Source organism: Pseudorasbora parva, chromosome 3 (assembly GCF_024679245.1).
Source record: "Pseudorasbora parva isolate DD20220531a chromosome 3, ASM2467924v1, whole genome shotgun sequence".
Taxonomy (NCBI): domain Eukaryota; kingdom Metazoa; phylum Chordata; class Actinopteri; order Cypriniformes; family Gobionidae; genus Pseudorasbora; species Pseudorasbora parva.
Genome location: NC_090174.1, coordinates 44773880 through 44796121, shown reverse-complemented (window position 1 = coordinate 44796121; position 22242 = coordinate 44773880). Strand labels below are relative to the sequence as shown.

The following is a 22242-nucleotide window of genomic DNA, read 5'->3' as shown; positions in this document are numbered from 1 at the left end:
TGTCGCCAGTGGCCCGTTTGCGACGTGGGTAGGGTTGCACTGAAGTTACACTCCCTGACTAGAGGCATGATTTTCTCTAAATAGAACAAATTGATTATACATCATCAACCTACAGCATACTTTTACAAGGAAGAAAAAGGAAAAAATCTGTCCTGTCTGTTGTGTGGCTCTTTTTTTTTTGCTGTGGCTGATCTAAAAAAAAGAGTAGTTTTTTAAGTAGTAAACTACTCTTTAAGTAGTTAAGTTACATTCAAGCTACCCTTATGAAAATGTAGCTACACTACTATCAAAAAAGTAGCTATTGAAACTACTTTCTTCTTCTTTTTTTACAATGAGATTGTTACAAATAACTGAATAACTGTTAATGAAGAATGTTGTAATATTTGGGGGTCCAAGCAACATAATGCAATGTAATTATGATTTCAAAGAGTATTGGGTGAATTTGGGTTTATTGGGACACTTTTTCCCAGTCATTTCAATGGGAAAAACAGTCAGAATTATTGCACAAAATTCTGAAATATAGCCTATATCTCAAACTGGCTGTCAAAGTGCAAAATGGCTACAAATTTAACATCAGTGCAAGAACAAAAATGCATGCAACTTAAATGAGATACTCAGGACAGGAGTCAGGATTAGGCTAAAGATGCAGGTTACTCACAGCACATGCAGTGATGAAGCGCAAACAGAACCGCTCTGAGACTCCAGTCATGAGCTGCTCGCGTGCGGATTGCTTGACTATTTATTTTCGTTACGAATTGTTTCGTTAAAAAATGGACATTTAAGTCCACATGTCATGAAACCAAGAAACTCTGCTTCTAATCCGAGGTCGAGAGCTGTCATTCCAACCAACTTTGAGATGCAGTTTGCAAACGTTTGTTGGAACAATGTTTCGGGAAACACCGACTCGGTTAACGTTAATGATGGAACTTGCGACCATAGTTAGCTAGCGACGCTTTCGTGCTTCGCTCATTGCTCGTTCTCGTCAGAACTCAAAACAATTTGTAGCTTTTGGTCGCACTACACTTATTTATTTGCACATTTATCTTGAACCCCCTCACCGAAAGCATAACTAATCGATTACGAGTGGCTCATCAGGTAGGCCTAGATCTATAGATAAACTTATCTTTCAGGCATTTGACCGACAGGGTTGACACTTCAGCGTGAGAAATCAGGGGTGTGGCGTGTGAGCGTGTGAAACCAATCAAATGCGTGTGTCTCACGGCCAATGCGTGAGAGTTTGGCAGCTCTGGCTTAGTTTAAGCGAAGAGGAGAGATTCGCGATTGCATTGGACACGTTTTAAGTGCAGGCATATTCTTTGAGTGAGCCCAGAGAAAATTCTAACAAGAGCAGCTTATCTGAGAGTGGTAGCCAATGCAGAGAGATGAATAGAGGTGTGTCATAAGCCATTTTGGGCTCATTGAATACAAGACGTGCCGCAGCGTTCTGGATCATTTGCAGCGGTTTGATTGCACAAGATGGAAGTCCAGCCAGAAGCGCATTGCAATAGTCAAGTCTAGAAATGACCAGGGCTTGGACAAGAAGCTGTGTTGCATGCTCCGTAAGGAACGGTCTGATTTTCCTGATGTTGTGCAATGCAAACCTGCATGACCGAGCCGTCTTCGCGATGTGGTCTTTGAAGGACAGCTGGTCATCAAAGATTACTCCAAGATTTCTGACCGACCCTGAAGGAGTAATCAAAGATGAACCTAGCTGGATGGTAAAATCGTGTTGTATGGTGGGGTTAGCAGGGAAAACAAGCAGCTCAGTCTTTGCTAGATTGAGCTGCAGGTGATGTTTTTTCATCCATGCCGAGATGTCCACCAGACAGCTTGAGATTCGTGCAGCTACTGTGGGATCATCTGGTTGAAATGAGAGGTAGAGCTGTGTGTCATCAGCATAGCAATGATATGAGAGACCATGTGCCTGACTGATGGGTCCCAGTGATGTAGTGTAAATGGAGAAGAGGAGAGGTCCAAGCACTGAGCCCTAAGGAACCCCCGTGGTCAGTTGATGTGTTTTGGATACCTCTCCTCTCCAGGCAACCTTAAAAGACCTACCTGTGAGATAGGACTCAAACCAGTGGAGAGAAGTCCCTGTGATGCCCAGTGATGAGAGGGTGGACAGAAGAATCTGATGATTCACAGTGTCAAAGGCAGCAGATTGATCAAGGAGGATGAGGACTGATGATTTGGATGCAGCTTTAGCCAGCCGCAGGGCTGAGTGGCCTGGCCCTCAGTTGAGTGGCCCTTTTTGAAGCCTGACTGGTTTACGTCCAGTTGATTAGACTGTGAGAGGAAAGATGAGACCTGGTTGAAAACAACTCTTTCAAGTGTTTTCGCAATGAATGGTAGGAGAGAAACAGGTCTGTAGTTCTCTACAAGTGATGTGTCTAATGTGGGTTTTTTAAGCAGTGGGGTTACCCGAGCCTGCTTGAAAGTGGTGGGGAAGATGCCGGTGGAGAGAGATGTGTTGATGATGTGTGTGAGTGCTGGTAAGAGTGTAGGGGAGATGGCTTGTAGATGTGAGGGGATGGGATCTAGAGGGCAGGTAGTGGGATGGCTGGAGAGGAGAAGCTTAGATACTTCGTCCTTAGTGAGTGTAGAGAAGGAGGAGAGAAGATGTTTGGCTGTGGATGTGGCTGATTCAAAAGTGTGTGTGTGTGTGGAGGTGTGAACTGACTGCTGATGAGTGTGGTTTTTTGTGTGAAAAAATTGGCAAGATCGTCTGCAGAAAGAGAGGTGGTGGGAGGTGGTGGAGGGGGACAGAGGAGAGAGGTGAAAGTTCTGAAAAGTGTGCATGAGTCTGAGGTGCTGTTGATTTTGTTGTGTAAATATGCGGATTTAGCTGTATGGACGTCCTGTGAGAAGGAAATGAGCAGAGATTGGTACTTACTCAGGTCAGATGGGTCGTTTGAATTTGCACCATTTTCTAGATAGAGCCTATAGCTGTCTGAGTATTAAATACTAAACTAAAATAAATTATTATATTTTCTGGCTAGTTTACTTTACTTTTTATAATAGCCTACTTTCACCCAAACTGAATTTAAACTAAAACAAGTTTAAATGGGTAAATCTTCTACAGATTATTTTTATTCTTCGTTTTCTTTAATTACATACTCCAGTTATTGTTAAAACACACCACATGTGCTTCTTGTGTGCATTTTGAGCGCTTTTGTGATATTATATTTATTTTGTCCATCAAAAGTGTGCTTTCGCTGTGACTGCAGCTGCAGACCGAGAGCCTTTACCTGTCTGAGTATTAAATAGCCTACTAAACTAAACGAAAGTTTGTTATATTTTCTGGCTAGTTTACTTTATTTTTTATAATCATAACCATACTTTCACCCAAACTGAATAATCAAAACAAGTTTAAATTGCTAAAATCTTCCACAGATATTTTTTATTCTTTGTTTTCTTCTCTGACATACTCCAGTTATTGTTCAAAAACACTACACATGCTTCCTGTGTGCATTTTAGGCACTTTTTGTGTGAAATCACATTTATTTTGTCCTTTAAAAGTGTGCTTTCAACTTTAATTGAGCGTCAGGAGCAGCAGCGCAGCAAAAATAGGCTCGCAGCCGAAACCCCAGCTTCACGCGACGCTCCTGCTTGACGCTCACGCGCTGCTCCTGTTCCCGGTGTGAATGCACTCACTGATTAACATGGGCGCCGTGAACATCAGAATTACCACAGTATTATTTATATCGATGATCAAAAGCAGGAAGTGTCCACTTGGATCGCTAAAGTGATGCAAAACGTCTCCAGCAAAAAGATTTTTCAAAATCAGAACTCCAGCTGAACGCTCCGAGCCGTGAGACATCCAGATATCATTGTTCCTTTGATTTCTCCAAATAACAGCATCACGGGCAACGGAGTGGGACTCTTGAAAAAAACAAAAATCAGATTTGAACGATTTGGCATACAGGAACAGTGCCTTTCGTTTAGTAATGTCTCTTAGACCCCTGGCATTTAGTGAAATAACAGAAATAGACATACAAAAGGAACTTTAAACGTTGAACTTTAAACGTTGATCAACAGCAAATACTAGAGTTTTTACTGAAGTAGAGAACAGCAGCGCAGCTGACGACAAGACCAAGTCAAATAAGTTTACAGCCATAGGTAGTGACCTCCGAACGAAAAAATAGGACTCAAAAAGCCTCTATTGAAATGAAATGAGCAATTTAAACCGGCTTAATTACGTAGGGTTAATTTCGGAGCCTTCGATAAAAGCACGGTGGCCCACGAAATGCGCTTTCTTCCCCTCCTTACGGACTTTTTCAACAGCAGGCCACAGCCGCATTCTTCTATCACGATCAAAAGCAGTGAGATCCTCCGTAAATCGAAGACCGTTTGCACACAGGAACTCTGACGACTTAGCCGCTCTCCACACACCATCTCTCGTAACACGTGAGGAAAACTGGATTATGATCGTGCGCGGCCTTGGAGTGTTCAGAAGTCTCTTCCCAATGCGTTGGACAGTGTCAATCTTGTCAGGAAGAGTCTTGCCCTCCTCCGGAAAAATGGCCACACAAATGCGGATGGATTCGGCTCTGACGTTTTCATTTTCTTTTTCAGGAACTCCATGCAAACGCAAGTTCAATCGGCGAGAGTATCTCTCTAAGTCTGCTATTCTGTTTTCTCAGTGCTCCATCTTCTTTTCCTCAGTATTTAGTCTGGCTTCTACGTGAACGACCTTCCCCTTAATCTCATTCAACTCAGCGCATACAAAGTCCACTGTTTTTTTAAGCCCTTCAATTTTAAGAGCGTTGTCCCCCACCATTTTTTCCAGGGCATCCGAGTGATTATTAATGAGTTGAGAGAGAGTGGCAATCACGTTGTCGTCTTCTGGTTTGCCCTTTTTTAAGGGGGGCTTACCTGGGCTCTCTGGAAGCGAAACAGATAATATCATCTCACCGGGAGACGCATAACTGTGGCAGCTCACATTATCAGACACATGTGTAGCACGCAAGATCTCTTTTTCTTTTCTTTTGTCTGTAGCAGATTTCATCTTTAAAGAATCGATTGGCACTGTGAAGTATTTATAGAAGTTAAAACACGTCACAGGATTATAAATGAAGTAGTTTGGCTGTTAAAAGTAGAATTGTCAGACGAGCAAGAAAAAAGCTAACTTAGCAGGACGCCATCTTGGCCACCTCCGACTGCGAGCCTATTTTTGCTGCGCTGCTGACGCTCCTAACGCTCAATTAAAGTGAAAGCACACTTTTAAAGGACAAAATAAATGTGATTTCACACAAAAAGTGCCTAAAATGCACACAGGAAGCACGTGTAAAGGCTCTCAGTCTGCAGCAGTCGGTGTAAAGCGAAAGCACACTTTTGATGGACAAAATAAATATAATATCACAAAAGCGCTCAAAATGCACATAAGAAGCACATGTGGTGTGTTTTAACAATAACTGGAGTATGTCATTAAAGAAAACGAAGTATAAAAATCATCTGTAGAAGATTTACCCATTTAAACTTGTTTTAATTATTCAGTTTGGGTGAAAGTATTATAAAAAGTAAAGTAAACTAGCCACTACTGTGTGAAACAGGCGTTAATCTCCTCAGATCACTTCAGGCACAGTAGCGCAATATAGCCTACAGACAGACACTCCCTCAACCACAACAGTCAGATTTTCCACCACATTAAAGAGGGCTTATTAATAACGAAAACTAATATTTATTTTTGCTAATTATTATTTTATTTCAGTTCGTTTTTTAGTAAGAGTAGTTAGTTTCGTTTCGTTTTAGTTTTTTATTTATTCAGATTTGTAAATTTTATTTTATTATTTAATTTTACGAAAATAACCTTGGTTCTAAGTGGAGATTATGTTTGATTTGTGGTTGTTGCAAAGATGGTATTACATTATCACGTACAATATTTTCTGCTTTACAATAGCTGCGGCGGCATTCGATGTGTACTCGTTCTCCAGGAATTGTCACTAAGCTAGTTCCACATTGAGCACTGGCACGGTTCACACCATTGCTGCCTTTTGCTCGTAGAACAACCGATGTGTTTTCATCAATGAATGACTCATTACAAATTTTACACTTCTCCTATACTTTACAATTCTCCCTGAAAAAGGTATCAAAGTGTTGTCTAGAAATGAAATTAGGCCCAATAGAATTTAAAGTCTGCGTGTGGCCTGCCTGGTCTGAAATACTTGCTAACTACAAAAAGAGACGCAGTTTTGGTGTCTGGCAAAATTATTTTAAAGAGCTGGAATGTCTGGATAGTGTGTCTATCTGGTTTTTCATCTCTTCTGTCTGAGAGTGAATCATTTCAGGGTATTCTCACAAAAATGCGTATAAATAGTACGAGTGTGCAATGTCGTGGAATGTATACGCCAAAACTCATTTTGGCGTGTCTATGGCATGCTGTTTTTCGCGTGCATATGATACGCACTTTATGGCGTATTATACATACGAACCCCCCACCCTAAACCTACCCAAGCGCGTGTCATATATACGCCCCACCACCCTAAACCTACCCAAGAGCGTGTCATATATACGCCATAAAGTGCGTATCATATGCACGCGAAAAACAGCGTATCATATGCACGCCAAAATGAGTTTTGGCGTATACATTCCACGACATTGCACACTCGTACTATTTATACGCTGTAATCTCATAATTTTACCAACAATCCCAATGTTTTGTAAATCTACCAGCCCAAAATTTAATCTCACCACATTACTAATGACTAAAATGGCTATTCTGACTTCTTCTGATGTTATCTGTGGGGGATTGTCATTAGGTATGGCTTGTTTGAAAATAAAATAAAATAAAACTTAGAAAGAAACTGGAGGCAAGATTGGGCAATCAATTCCTAAGGTCAATTTAAGTCTTTTATGGCAAGTGACTTCAAATTTATCGTGTTTATGCATAGGTTAACTTACTAAATGCACATGAATGTGTTAGATATTTGGCCCCTGTTTTTTCTACTTGTACCTTTAGGGCTTCTTGGCCATAAGTCAATTAGGCATAGTGTTGAGCTCATTTACATATTTAAAATAGATTTTCCCAAGAAACTTGGAAAACAAAAATGTTACTTTAGTTTTCATTCATGTATACTTTCACTGTGTGAGGTTTGATTTTGATAGGAGTAAAGGAAAAAATAAGCCCTTTAGAGAGTATTTTGGGCATATTCGATTAGTATATTGCTCATTTGCATATTCAAGTTCATTTTCAAAGAAACTTCTAATACAAAATGTTTTACTTTTCATGTCGACTTGCATTGTGTAAAGTTGTATTGTGGTAGGAGTAAAAGAAAAAAAGCCTATTTGGGTGTATTTTGGGCATATTCGATTAGTGTATAGCTCATTTGCATAGTAAAATTCATTTTCAAAGAAACTTGTACAACAAAAAAATATAAAATATCTTAAACTGTGTTCCGAAGATGAACAGAGGTCTTATGGGTGTGGAGCGACATTAGGATGAGTCATTAATGACATCAATTTCATTTTTTGGTGAACTAACCCTTTAACTTGAGACAAGATAATGAACAAGAATTCCAACATAATGTGACAGTTGTACTGTCACTGGTCTATTATCACTGTTAATTATTTCCCTGTTAAATAACAGGAAATTACTGGCAGCAGGGTTACCATTATTTTTCTGTTATTTAAACAGTTAATTCATGTTAATGTATTTTTTACAGTGCACTCCCCGTAATGTTTTTCAACAGGAATTTACTGTGAATCAGAAAAAAACAGGAAACAACTGGCAGCAGTGTTACCATTATTTTCCTGTTAAATCACCATTTATTTTGTTTCCATTAAATATTGTTAATCAGGGTTAGCATATAACGTGTACTAATTGTTATAGACGTATTCTAACTTGAGAGTTCCATGTTGAAATTAACTTTTTTTTATTGTAATACACACACTGAAGGGTAAATACTTACAAGGCACACATGGATCAGACCAATCACAGATATTTACTGTATATCATGTTCATTGCTGATATCTGTGGTCGCTGGACGGAAAATAGCGACTGCGTCTAGCAAAGACACTTGCCTTGGGCTTTGCGCAACGTCAGTGCAAGATAAGGCCCTAAACCTCAACATGTAATGTTCCCTGACCTGCTTAAAATTCAGATTAAAAAACTAGATTATTAAACTCAGATTAACCACACACAAATCTAATTTTCTAATGTTAATGGCTTAAAAATAGCAAATATATTTTTAAACCCAAATACATTGTTCATTATAACAAAATACTGAACCTTAGTGTTACCTAAACCACTACACTTCAACATGAATAGATTCAAACCAATAGTAAACACTTAAAGGAAAAACATTTTTAGAAATAGGGTTTATTCAACTTCTTTCCTACAAACAAAATGTAGCCAACTAGTACAAACAATGATTTATGCTAAATCTAAACCACCTGTATCTCTGTTTTGAGTCAGAAAGGCTTCATTCATTTTACAAATAGATATTAAATAATAAATTTAATATCATCTGCAAAAAGCCTGCTTTTTATTAACATTATATGACAAAATTGCATGGCATTCATATAACTACACTTCTTGATCTTTTCTGCTTAAATAAGCAAGTCTGGAACAAATGTTTCAACATGATGTTTATCACACTTAAAAAGGTACAGGAAAGACTATAGAGGAAGTGTTGGTTGTGGTATAGTGTGGAAACTGTTAGTGCAACTTTTTGGTTTACCCATGTTCTTCAAAATAACCTGATTACTGCAGATTAAGGGTGGTTTCGTGGTGTTTTTCTAGGCTTGGTTGTGTTTATGGGGCACAGTATAACATTTCTTAATACGTCTTCTTTTTTAAACGCTGTATTTTTCTTATATTTGACCTTTATTCCACACCGCTGTCTCCACTGTCCTTCGAATGGCTCGTTTGCTTCCTGCTTCTGTGAAGCCCATCCCTCCGGAAAACGCAATGTCATAGATTGGTTAGATGGCCAAATGTAGTTTCATGTATTTTTATTGGCTGAAGTGCCAAGCACAGGTTGTCCGGAAACACCACCCCCCTTACCATTACGGGCAGAAGTCACATCTGCTGCAGTGTTTATGTTAATAGCAAGGGTTTACGATGTCACCAACCCGGGAAGCAGCTTGTTGTAGTCCTGCCGTTTTTGTAGCCAATAAACTGCCATAACTTTAAAAGACAATATCTCTTTTTGCATTGATCTTTCAGTGCTTTAGCTTTGCAGATACTGTTTATGCTCAAGCAGCAACTGTCACATGCCTGTCGTGTCTTGTGTGCACATGTGGGTTTTGTCAGTATGGCCATTGTGTTCCTGTCATTGTCTTGATCCCTCCCCCTTGTTATCGCATTATTGGTTTAATTTGCCCCACCTGTGTTCCCTGATTCCCTGCTTGATTTTTTTCCCTTTATAAGCTCCTGTGTTTGTCAGTCTTTGTAGGATCGTTGTTATGTCTACGTCTCCCGTTTCCCAACCTGTTCTCACTCTCAAGGCGTCAAAATCCGAAGCATAGTCAAGTGCCTTCCGCGTCACAATTAAGACGCTAAAGGTGCCCCTGGGTGTCATTTTTCGACGTGCTGGGTGCTCCATTCATTACAATGATAAACCTTTGGCGTCATACACAGATGCATTTCATTATTTGCGTTTATAAAAGCAGACATGATTTTATTAATATTTAAAGGCTACTTTTATATTTTGGAGCAACTAACCCAACTCCTACCCTAAACCTACCCACATCTTAACAATATAAAACACATAACAGGCAAATAAATATACAGACACAAGTATTTATTGCAAAATCTGACCAAAACAGTATTAACTCATGTTGCATTCCAAGTCTTCTGAAGTCATACGATGTCTTCATGTGAAGAACAGAGTTGATCTTGATGTTTTAATCGCTGAAATGATGATCCCGCTGCCCTGTAAACTAACTCATTCATAACTCATTCAAATAATTCAAAAGACTCCTGAGCATGACGCAATCGGTCACAAGACACACGAGAGCCAATGACATTTTACAATCAATGCTGAAGTAATGACGCAATTGGTCACAAGACATACGAGAGCCAATGCAATTTCACTATGAAATCTCACGTAACGGGCGCCAATATTTGAAATTTGATGTGTTCTTCGGCGGATGGAGATGCTGATTGCTTTTGGGGATTTTCTTCATACAAATCAATCGTTTGACCACGGAAAACTTGGATTATTTAACTTTTTGAATAACTCATGTATGCAGACGTATGTTATATCCTGTGTTTTATATCATGTTCACACAAATGGGTAGGTTTAGGGATGGGATGGGGTTGGGTTACATGTTAAGCATGTCTAAATAGCGTAAATAAAATAAATGTAAATAAAATTATGCTTGCTGATTAAATTGAAAAACACACTCCAACATGTCATAATGGCAAAATCATAAACTAATACAATTTCACCATGACGATAACATTCCCAATACCCAGTGTGTCTGTGTATGACGCCAAAGGTTTCTCACTGAAATGAATGGAACACCCAGCGCATCAAAACATGACGCCTTGGGGTACCTTTTGCGTCTTTATTGTGACGCGGAAGGCACTTGACCATGCTTCGGTTTTTGACGCCTTGGGAGTGAGAATGGGTTGCGTTTCCCCATGATTCCTTTTGGTATGTTTGAGTCTTTGGTTTATGGTTTATGGTTTATGATGGTTTTCTATTTATGTTTATTTTTGTAAATAAATCTTCATTTATCTGCACTTGAGTCCTTGCACCATTTTCCCTTGTGTGTTGCAGCAACATTACACACTAACTAAATTTTAAAAAGTGAAATTGCATTCAATCCTACCCCTTTAAGCCGCATTTCCACTGCACATGACAGACGATGGACCTGAAGTCATTAATTTCCAATGGAGAGTAGTACGGGAGCTGCAGAGTTCTGCATACGCATATCAACCATATGCGTATGCAGAAAATTCTGATCCGATTTAATCTTCGGATGAAATATTTTAACTTCTGCGATTAGACTGCATGCGGTATTCTAATAAAAACTATGAGTGCGGACATAGAATTACCTATATTTTAACGCTTTAACTTTATTCTGTAAACACCATTTCTGTAAAATGGTGATTGTTAATTATTTTAGAAATTATTTTATAATTAATAAATCAATATTTATGTTGATTAGCTATAACATCTACTGTGTTTTATTTTAGACGTATTCAGGGTCATTTTGTTTTGTGTGAATATATTCATACATGCATTGCATTCATTAATATCATTAATTTGACCATGGTGAATAAGCCGGGGGTAACGTTTGCTTCACAACCAATTTTAAAGTTCTATGTGACTGCTGCTAGGGGGGAAATGTGACAATCTCATGCGAATATCATGTGCAGTGGAAAGGGGCTTTAGGTGGCAATAGCATAAACAGGGTGATAGTGGACAACTCTGAATAGAACGGCACGTGTTTCATCTCAAAGCTACAGTAATTACGACATGACGTGAACACACCAACTGTATTAAATGTGATGACTAATTCTATTGAGAAAATACACTCACCTCACCAAAGGATTATTAGGAACATACTAATACTGTGCTTGACCCCCTTTCGCCTTCAGAACTGACTTAATTCTACATGGCATTGATTCAACAAGGTGCTGAAAGCATTCTTTAGAAATGGTTGCCCATATTGATAAGATAGCATCTTGCAGTTGATGGAGATTTGTGAGATGCACATCCAGGACACGAAGCTCCCGTTCCACCACATCTCAAAGATGCTCTATTGGGTTGAGATCTGGTGACTTTGGAGGCCATTTTAGTACAGTGAACTCATTTTCATGTTCAAGAAACCAATTTGAAATGATTTGAGCTTTGTGACATGGTACATTATCCTGCTGTAACTAGCCATCAGAGGATGGGTACATGGTGGTCATAAAGGCATGGAAATGGTCAGAAACAATGCTCAGGTAGGCCGTGGCATTTAAACGATGCCCAACTGGCACTAAGGGGCTTAAAGTGTGCCAAGAAAACATCCCCCACACCATTACACCACCACCAGCAGCCTGCACAGTGGTAACAAGGCATGATGGATCCATGTTCTCATTCTGTTTACGCCAAATTCTGACTCTACCATCTGAATGTCTCAACAGAAATCGAGACTCATCAGACCAGGCAACATTTTTCCAGTCTTCAACTGTCCAACTTTGGTGATCTTGTGCAAATTGTAGCCTCTTTTTCCTTTTTGTAGTGGAGATGAGTGGTACCCGATGGGGTCTTCTGCTGTTTTAGCCCATCCGCCTCAAGGTTGTGCGTGTTGTGGCTTCACAAATGCTTTGCTGCATACCTCAGTTGTAACGAGTGGTTATTTCAGTCAAAGTTGCTCTTCTATCAGCTTAAATCAGTCGGCCCATTCTCCTCTGGCATTTTCGCCCACAGGACTGCCGCATACTGAATATTTTTCCCTTTTCGCACCATTATTTGTAAACCCTAGAAATGGTTGTGATTGAAAATCCCAGTAACTGAGCAGGGGAAAATCCATTCTTCGTACCTTGCTAAATACATCTGAGATGATTTGACAGATCCCAGATCTTGATAACTGATCTCTGGCTAATTTGGTTCTGCAAACGAATTTGCAGATTGGACTAAAATAAATTGATTAATTTATCTAAGATTACTGTGTGTTCGTGCATTTACTGAAGAGGGAAGATGCAAGACAACATAATGACATTATATAATTAAAAAAGCCACCCCAAAAAAAAAAAATGATTTTCTGGACCCTTATAAAGAAACGTCCAAACCACCATATATTTGCCATATGTGCCGGATTACATGATATAACATTTGTTTTTAAAAAATTCTATATCCTAAATTGTGGATAATTAAGCTATATATAATATGCTGAAGTAAATTTCTGGAGTGTTAACGATTAAAAGAAAAAAAAACCACAACAACCATACAGAACTGAAAACCGTGACTCTAAAACCGTGATATGAACCGACCTTGAGTTTTGTGAGCCGTGCCACCCCTAATATGCACCTAAAACCGTGCATCCGTTGCAGTTTTCATCCATTTTATTTATTGTTTTTGGTATTTATTCAAGTGCATTTTTTTAACAGACTTAGAGTCGATTGTTTTTATTGTTTTTGGTTGTTTTGTTCATTTATTGTGAATATTTAAAATGTTTCTGTTTTCAGTGCTAAACAGTCTTTAGAAATAAAAGTTTATTGATCTTTGAAAAGGTGTACCTGCATTATTATGCCATTATCATTATTTTAGATGAAAATGGTCTCAGAACGACAATATTATCATTTATCACGTTTTTATAATATTGTCGCTGTTCAGAAAGAGTGGCAACAAAGGAATAAAGTGTGTAGGGAATGGGTAGAATGAAGGTTTTCATTAAGATTTTAGGGATTAGGTGCCCTTACTATGTGCTTGATGTGTTCATTTTGTATTGTATAACAGGTTTGCTGACATTGAGGTAAAGGATACTGGTAAAGTTAGGGTCAGGTGAAGTGGTATTGGGTAAGTTTAAGGGTAGGGTTAGGTGTAAGGGAACTGTCAACATTGTAATTAAAAATTGAATTACAGACGTAATTGCGTGCAAATACTTCTTAAAATATAAAAACATTTATGTACACATTAAGTGCATTTTATAAAATTATTAATTTAAATGTCGATTTTTACAATCAAATACAGAAGTTGACTGGTAACCTGGGGAACTGGTTTTGGTGTAATGTGCAGCTGAGTTTTTAATGATAATAAAGTCATTTAAGGGCATTAGATGTTAAGATCCATGTTCAGCCCACAGCAAAACACAACAACAGACCTTTGAAAAGGTGGAAGACAAAACACATTCTAATGTAATGAGAAATAATGCTGCCCTCATGTGCTATTGGAAATCTCCTACTTCCCACTTCTGAAGTTTTGATTACATTGATTTTTGTTTTTGTTTTTGTACAGGCTTTTATATATTCAGCCATGGTTACTGGGGTAAGAACATAAACACTTCTTTAATAAAGTATATTGGAGAGCGGGGCACAATCTAATGCTTTTTGATTTTTGTATAAACCCTCTTGGGGTTCAGAGTAGTTATTTTTTCCCACATTCATTTCAAATGTCTAGTACAATTATGCGGTTTTGTTTCATTAATACAGTGTATGCTTTTTTTCTTGATTTACCCCAAAAGAATGGAAGTGAAATGTGACAACGTGCCCTATAGGTGGGGTACATTGTAACATGTGAGGGGCACATTGTAACATCACCATATGACAGCTTAAAATGTTATCCAAGACAAACTAAAATATGCTGTCAATAAAATACAATTATTAACCTTTTAAAATAAAATAATGGCATATTTTTAATCATTAAAAATATATATTTTTTAAATTCAGTTTGACAACAAACACTGCTAAATACAGCTATACAGCACAGATAAATGCATAATAATAATAATAATAATAATAATAATAATAATAATAATAATAATAATAATAATAATTAATAATTTCTGAACTTTGACTCTCAGTCTTTATTCACCCTTTTCTCATGATTTCTCAAAAGAATTCATGAAAGTATAGAATATAGTTCAAATAGGGGCTCATTGTAACACAGTGTTAAAACATGCCACACTTGTGCATTTAAACCGATTTAAACCGTAGCTCGTGTTTTCTGCTGGTTAGATCAGTATTAAAGAATGATCTCAACTGTTAAATAACAGATATAAGATTACAAAAATATCCGATTTGTCTTATTTTTAAGAAACTTAAGAAATTAACTTTTGCTATGGTTAAATAAATGTTCAGTGATATCTTCCAAAGATTTTTTTAATTTTGGCGCAAATTTTTCTCCCTACAATGTTGATATTGCAATTAATAAATACAAAATGTTTCGTCATCCTGGCCGGTGTGGAAACAGTTAAACCATGCATGTTACAACTAACCCTGCATTAAGTTGTGCCCCACACTCCCCTATATGTAATAATACACACACACAATTCAAAATTTCAGTTCAATTCAGTTGGCCGAATTGAAATTTTGTGAATTTAAACATTTTTCAGTTGGCCGAATTGAAATTCTGTGAATTGATGCAATTTAATTCACAGAAATTCAATTTGGCCAACTAAAAATTTAGATGTGATCAGTAAATATATATATTTATGGTTATGTTTTAGGTTATATTACAAATGTGTGTGAATTCCTTCTTTTTAAACAGCCAAAATGGCAAAGCTGTTCTCTTGACACCATGGTTAGCACCGATTGTATGGGAAGGAACATTTGATCCCATGTTGATTGATTCAATCTACAAACAACAGAACATCACTATAGCAACTACAGTCTTCGCTCTTGGAAAGTGAGTTCATATCTCTCTTCTGATCTTCTTTGACTTTGAATTTAAACAATCACATCAAATACAATCAAATACAATAAACAAGAAGGGTGTGTTTTGTTGGTCTTGCCTGTGTTTTCTTTGTCTCCATATTGTAATTCTTTGAGTTTGCACATTATGTTAATCATCACTAGACATTATGACCGGTATCAAATTTTCATGTTGCAATTAATTGCTGAAGCTTTTATCAAGGTATGCGTTATTATCGCGATATTTGGAATGTGAAGCTCTCATGAAAACCAAAATGAGGGAATATTTGGCATTTTAAAATGTCTCACTTTCAACATTTGATATGTTATCTATATTCTATTGTGAATAAAATATTTTTGAGAAAAAGTTTATGAGATGTGTAAATTATTGCATTCCATTTTTATACACAATTTGGACAGTTCCAAACGTTTTTTTTTTTTTAATCGGGTTTGTAGTTAGTGGGTAAGTATGAATCTGCAGGCTGTAAATTAAAATGGTGTTTGTTCCTCTCTTGTTTAAATATGTATGGACACTAGACCAGGGGGGTCCAAAGTCTATAGGTCCTTGTGGGCCTACTGTCCTGTTTAGAGTTTGTCTGGAGTTTAACTCCAACTTGCCTATATAGTATACTGTGCTTATTCAATGGAGGAACAGAAAGCTCTCGGTCTAAATAGAAAATATCTTAAAGGGGGGGTGAAACACTCAGTTTCAGTCAGTGTCATGTCAATCTTGAGTACCTATAGAGTAGCATTGCATCCTGCATATCTCCGAAAAGTCTTTATTTTTTTTATAATTATATAAGAAAGATGCGCTGTTCCGAGTCTTTCCGAAAAAAGCCGAGCGGGTGGGGGCGTATCGTGTGAGCGGAGCTAAATAATGACGTGTGCGCGCTGCTGCTATTGTGTTGAGTCGAGTGCGTCGTAAAGCTGTGTCATCCCTAACAGCGGGAAAAAAACTTTATTCAAAATAAAAATATGGCTTTTAATCAGATACAGCCATACATCTATGATCCGGAATCAGACCCAGAGGCTGCAGTTGAACAGGAGCAGCAGCAAAAACGACTAGAGCAGGACGTCTCTATGTGGTACAAGTTATACACTAACTATATAATATGCTTAGCGGCTTGTGTTATTTACATATTTATACTTGAATTATATCGTCGTATTTTTGTCTTTGAAGGTGTACATGTGGGAAGTGCAGTTGTGCACGTGTGTGTGTGTGTGTGTGTGTTTAGGCGTGGTTTGTGTAGACAATTGTAACGTTAGTAAGCGGACTGGTTTTGCACGGCAGGCTAAGTTAGTGTTTACATAGAAAGACACGGAATAGTAGCGCATTTGAATGAAGAAGCGCGCTTATTTAGTTTAACATATTTCCCCACTCTTTGTGTATTGTTGTTTGGAGTGCTTTTACAATACACAAACATAAAGTTACACATATAGTGGCCAGCTAAACAAATGTACACGCACTACACATCGCATGCTCCATTGATCAATTAACTATACGTGATCATGTTTGGGCTACTTGATGGGCATAGGCAAAAACACAGACATTTGAATCAGTCTTACTCACAGCCTGCGGTTCTAACGTTGGGACCTTTATCGTTGGGACTGCTCCATCCTTCAGCATTAGGCGATCTGAAAATCCGGCGTCGAGCTGGGCCTTGTTTATGAAACAGTCGGCACCGAAATGCAGCGAACAGATATAAACATTCGCGCAACTCAGTTGCTGATCCGGAAAAGCAAATTACATCCACTGTTGCCTTAAAGCGGGGTTTTTGGGGAATCTGTGCAGGACTGTCTTGGTCTGGCAACCAAAAACGCACTTTTTTGGTGACATTGTAATTGTGCACATCACCTGTGCAGCGCATCCTACAAGCCAACGTATTTTCAGGAAAAATGATTTGTCCCGTATTTTACATAGGTCTACCCGCATTGTGTGAAGACACGTCCTATTCTGCCCCTAATTGGGTCGCTGCCGTCGTTGGTTTGTTTGATTGGTTTGTTTCAGGTTCACGGGTCGTGAATCACGGCCAATCAGAGTCAGAATCCATTTGAAACGATGGCGGAGGCAGGTCCAAATACCCCCCGCGTCCAGCTGTAAAAGTTTCAGAGCAGAAACGCATGCGGATGCAGTGGTACAGACGAGAGTCGGAAGAATTAAATACTGGAAAGTGTCAACGGCAATGAATACCAAGCCAATTGCACAATTTGTCGGCGAGTGTTTTCAGTGGCACACGCTGGCCTGTCAAATGCAAGAGCTCACCGAAATCAAAGCACTGTCGCACAGTTCTTCATACCTCAGGCATCTCCTGAGGCAGACAGTGTATGTTTTTTTGTTTTTTTTTTGTTTTTTATCACCTAAATTTTTTGATTGATAACGTTAGATTTCATATGCTGCCTATTAAGAAATAATAATGTAGGCTACATTAATGATGCTATGGTATGATTTGTTTATTAAGGTTAAGTTGTACAGTCAGACACATTACTTTAATAAGATATATATATATATATCCTATATTTAATCAAAATAGGACCTTTTAGGAATAAAATAAACAACTATTTGTTATGCTTAACAAATTTAAATAATTGCATCATCCAATAGGCCTACTATAGAATGAACAATAGACTATATAAAAACGGAATAATACATAAATATATTTACTTAACTTACCAAAAATAAAAATGTTGTTAAGTGTTTTATTAAAATCAGAAATGATTGTAGAAATTATATCATTTACAGCTATTTAGGTGTGGTTTCACTGTTTGGATGGTGTTACTGCAAACAATGACAAATATTTTAGTCAAAATCTTTGTTCACAACACTATAAAATTACTCGAGTTAATTAGCAATTTCTTATCCTACTCCCTCTAGGTTACAGCAGCTGAGTTTGTTTTTCATTGTCATAGCTGTGTATTATACTGAGTGCATCTGTTCACACTGATTTCAATAGCAGATATCCTATTATAATGTCCATTGGTATTAATCTTAAGATATATACAAATTATGAAAACATGTTTTAAGTTATGATATATGACCACTGCACTGGCACACCATCGGGACTGTGGTCATCGTGGCCCCGAGGGGTGTGGCCACCGCTGCGGCAGGCGTCCCTTATTTTTCTGTATTGAAGGTGGCAACCCTAAGCCTGTTACTTTCGCTCTCTCCCTCTCTCTCTCTCTCTCTCTCTCTCTCTCTCTCTCTCTCTCACGCTCTTCCGGTAGAATTGTTCGTAAGGCCCATACAAGGAAATTCCGCCCCCATTAACGTCAAAGGGAAGCATGATCGCAAAAAACTTGCCGAAACCTATGACTAACCGGAAGTAGTATTTTTGACAAAGAAATACTCCCATCAAACGTCCACCTTAACTTTTGAAACTTTGTCCATGTTTAGTATGGGAATCCAAGTCTTTAACAGTGTAAAACGATCAGTATGCATGAAACAGCATTTCACCCCCCCTTTAAAGATCCCATTCTTCGCGATTCCATCTTTCAAACTTTAGTTAGTGTGTAATGTTGCTGTTGGAGCAATAATACCTGTAAAATGATAAAGCTCAAAGTTCAATGCCAAGCGAGATATTTTATTTAACAGAAGTTCCCTTTCAAAGCCTACAGCGAACGGCCGGTTTGGACTACAGCAGGAAGAGCAGGGATGTAATGACATCACTAGAACCGTTTGTTGACTAACCCTCCGCCCACAAGTACACGCAAAATAGGGGGTGTGGTCTTGTTGGAGAAGAGCACGCATTCAGCGATTGCATCTCCCCGTTATGGTAAGAGGCGGGACCTTTCCGGGCAAAGTGCGCTAAGCTGCTGTCCAATCACAACACGGGAAGCGCTGGCCCAATCAGAACTTGTTACGTGTTTCTAAATGGACTGCATTTATATAGCGCTTTTATCCAAAGCGCTTTACATTTTTGCCTCACATTCACCCATTCATACACCGACGGCGATGTCAGCCATGTAAGGCGCCATCCAGCTCGTCGGGAGCAGCTGGGGTTAGGTGTCTTGCTCATGGACACGTCGACACTTGGTCAGGTGGAACCAACAACCTTTTGGTTTTTAGACAACCTACATGAACCACTGAGCCACTGCCGCCCCTTTCTGAAGGAGGGACTTCATAGAACAAGGAAATCATCAAGTCGTTTTTAGGACAGAGAAAACAGAAATAAGTAAATTGTTTGAAAAATACTCTGTTTTTTTACACGTGAAAGATTATGTAAACATAATCAAAGCTTCGAAAACACGCGAAGAACGGGACCTTTAAACTGTGTTCCAAAGATGAACGGTCTTACGGGTGTCGAATGACATTAGGGTAAGTAATTATTGAAAGAATTAAAAAAAAATTGGTGAACTAACCCTTTAATTCTCTTTATCTGGGAACTTACCCCAGTGACAGCTAAAGAATACTCACAGTTTCTAATTGTATGTATCTGCTTTTATTGAAAAAGTAACTGGTTACCCCATGTTTTTTCAATTGTAGTGTTTGTCGTTTCTTGTTTCAGTTATTGAGAAGGGAGAATTTAATTCCCATTTTATTTATTAATTTCCTATCTCTCTCTCCCTCTCTGTTTTACAGATATACAAAATTTCTTAAAGAGTTCCTGGAGTCTGCGGAGCAGTATTACTTTGTTGGATTTCGTGTACATTATTATGTGTTCACTGATCAACCAGAACAGGTTCCTGCAGTGAAAATGGGTGAAAAACATTATCTGACAGTGTTGAAAGTCTCTAGTTCTAACAGATGGCAGGATATCAGTTTGAGCAGGATGGCAAGACTGGAGAAACTGATTGAGAGTCGATTGATCAATGAAGCTGACTATGTTTTCAGCCTAGATGTGGATTCAAAGTTCTATGGTCGCTGGGGGGTGGAGACTTTGAGTCATCTGGTAGGTGTGATACATCCATGGTTTTATGATAAATCTCGTGAACAATTCACATATGAACGCCGGCCAGAGTCTCAAGCATTCATTCCTTATTCTGAAGGGGATTATTATTATGGTGGGGCTGTGATCGGTGGCTTAGTGGAAGACGTATATAAGCTTGCTAAAACCTGCCGGGAGCGGCTGGACATTGATAAATCTAAATCCATTGAGGCAGTATGGCAGGAGGAGTCCCATTTGAACAAGTACTTTCTTTATAACAAACCCAGTAAGGTTCTTTCACCCGAATATCTGTGGGATGATAAAAAACTGAAACAAATGAAACTCATTCGCTTTTCTCAAGTTATTAAAAACTACAATGAAATTCGTCCAAACCCATAACAGCCATTATTGTGCAATAAGCTGTTTCCTCAGAGAAACTCATTGTTCACCTTCCTGAACCCCCTTCTTCATAAAAAAAAGTCATATGTTTCCATATGCTTGCGGGCCTCAACACAACACTTCAGTTTTTGTTTTTTGTTTTTGTTAATATTTTGTTTTGATTCATATTCTTTATTTATTTTTATTACTTTAAGAATTGGATTAATATTTTTCTATTTATAATCTGTTTAAGAACTGCTGATCCTATATCTTGACATCTAATGAAAAACGAAAGTGCACTATTGGACAATCAAGGTGTACATGATGGCATCAGTTTACAGATAAGAGTTTTCAGTGAGGGGGGTTTGGCAGTCTTTGATCTTCCTACAACTGAGAGTCATTATGTGTGAATGTTTATATAGTTTTAGTTCTCATGACCAGCTAGTGTTTATACCCTTTTGGGGTTATCTTCACAGTATTACCTACAGTTTACTGCATGTATACTCTTTAGATGCTTTTGTTTTAGTGGTACTTCTAAGGCTGTGTGTAAGGTAAATACCTTTAAGGAGCGCCAACTTAAAGCTTATAAAATACAACATACAGCTGCCTTTGTCGGACTTGAGGACTACTGCGATAAACAGCGATAAAAATGAATCCTGCTGAAGATACAACCAAGTCTCCTGGTCTTGCTTCTGAGTTTTCAACAATGGGACTTCATTACTCTTTAATCATTATTTTCATAATTTTGAGTAATCATTATTTTACATAGCCTATTCTTGATTTAATCATTCGTGTTCTTTTAAAATTTGCCTTGATCTTTTGACATATAAGAGGTTTTTTTGCACCATTAAAACACTCTGCAAGTTTCTTAGCTTAACCCTTGTATGGTGTTCGGGTCTGTTGGACCCGTTTTCCTTTTTTATCGAAAGAAAAATGATACGATTAATTATTTTTTCAAACTGAGACTCATTGGCCTTGGCTCATTTTCTGTGAGGAATATATATCAGAACACATTTTCAATGACCACTCACTGTACACCCACCCCCCCCCCCCCCCCCCCACACACACACACACACACACACACACACACATTTATATTACACACAGGATGTTCGGGTCTGGACCCGGGGCTAATAAAAGTATGGAAATTGTAGGTCCTGCATACCTTTACTTTGTCCTCCTCCTGTCAGGGCCTGCTGTTACTGTGTGTGTGTGTGTTATGGGCGTGTGTGTGTGTGCGTGCGTGTGAGAGAGATTGTGTGTAAGTGTGAGAGTTGCTACAAGAGTGAGTTTTGTTTCTACCCCTGCCGTTCCCACACGAGGTTGCAATTCTTAAATGTGATCTAACAAAGGTAAAGAGAAAATATTAACCATATATGCTGTTTATATTGCTTGTAATTGGGATGAAGTAAACATCTGTTGAGTATTTTAACATAACATTTTTGATTTTGTTGAATTAAAAACCCAAAAATGCAGTGGGTCCACCAGACCCACGAACGCTGGCTGAGTAACAAAAATATGAACACTACACAAGGGTTAAAAAATCCTCCTCATTATAGAAAAGCATTTATTTATTCAAGCTCCAAAAACAATTTGTTTGGATATTGTGTGATTTGTGATTTCACACAGGCAAATATATTTGTACGCCTTCCTCCAGAGCAAGACATTGTCACAGTTTTACATCATTGCGCCATAGGACCCATCCACTCGCGA

At 38.3% G+C, this 22242-nt stretch overlaps 1 protein-coding gene across 1 annotated transcript in view; it reads left to right on the top strand.

Moving 5' to 3' along the window:
• Positions 1–21562, top strand: part of LOC137071273 (globoside alpha-1,3-N-acetylgalactosaminyltransferase 1-like) — a 30351-nt gene extending 8789 nt beyond the window's left edge. The window contains exons 2-4 of the mRNA XM_067439122.1: positions 13896–13925; positions 15147–15284; positions 19866–21562. Coding sequence (XP_067295223.1) covers positions 13896–13925; positions 15147–15284; positions 19866–20550 — 853 coding nt within the window. The 3' untranslated portion in view covers positions 20551–21562. The remainder of the gene's footprint in view (positions 1–13895; positions 13926–15146; positions 15285–19865) is intronic.
• The last annotated feature ends 680 nt before the right edge of the window (positions 21563–22242 follow it).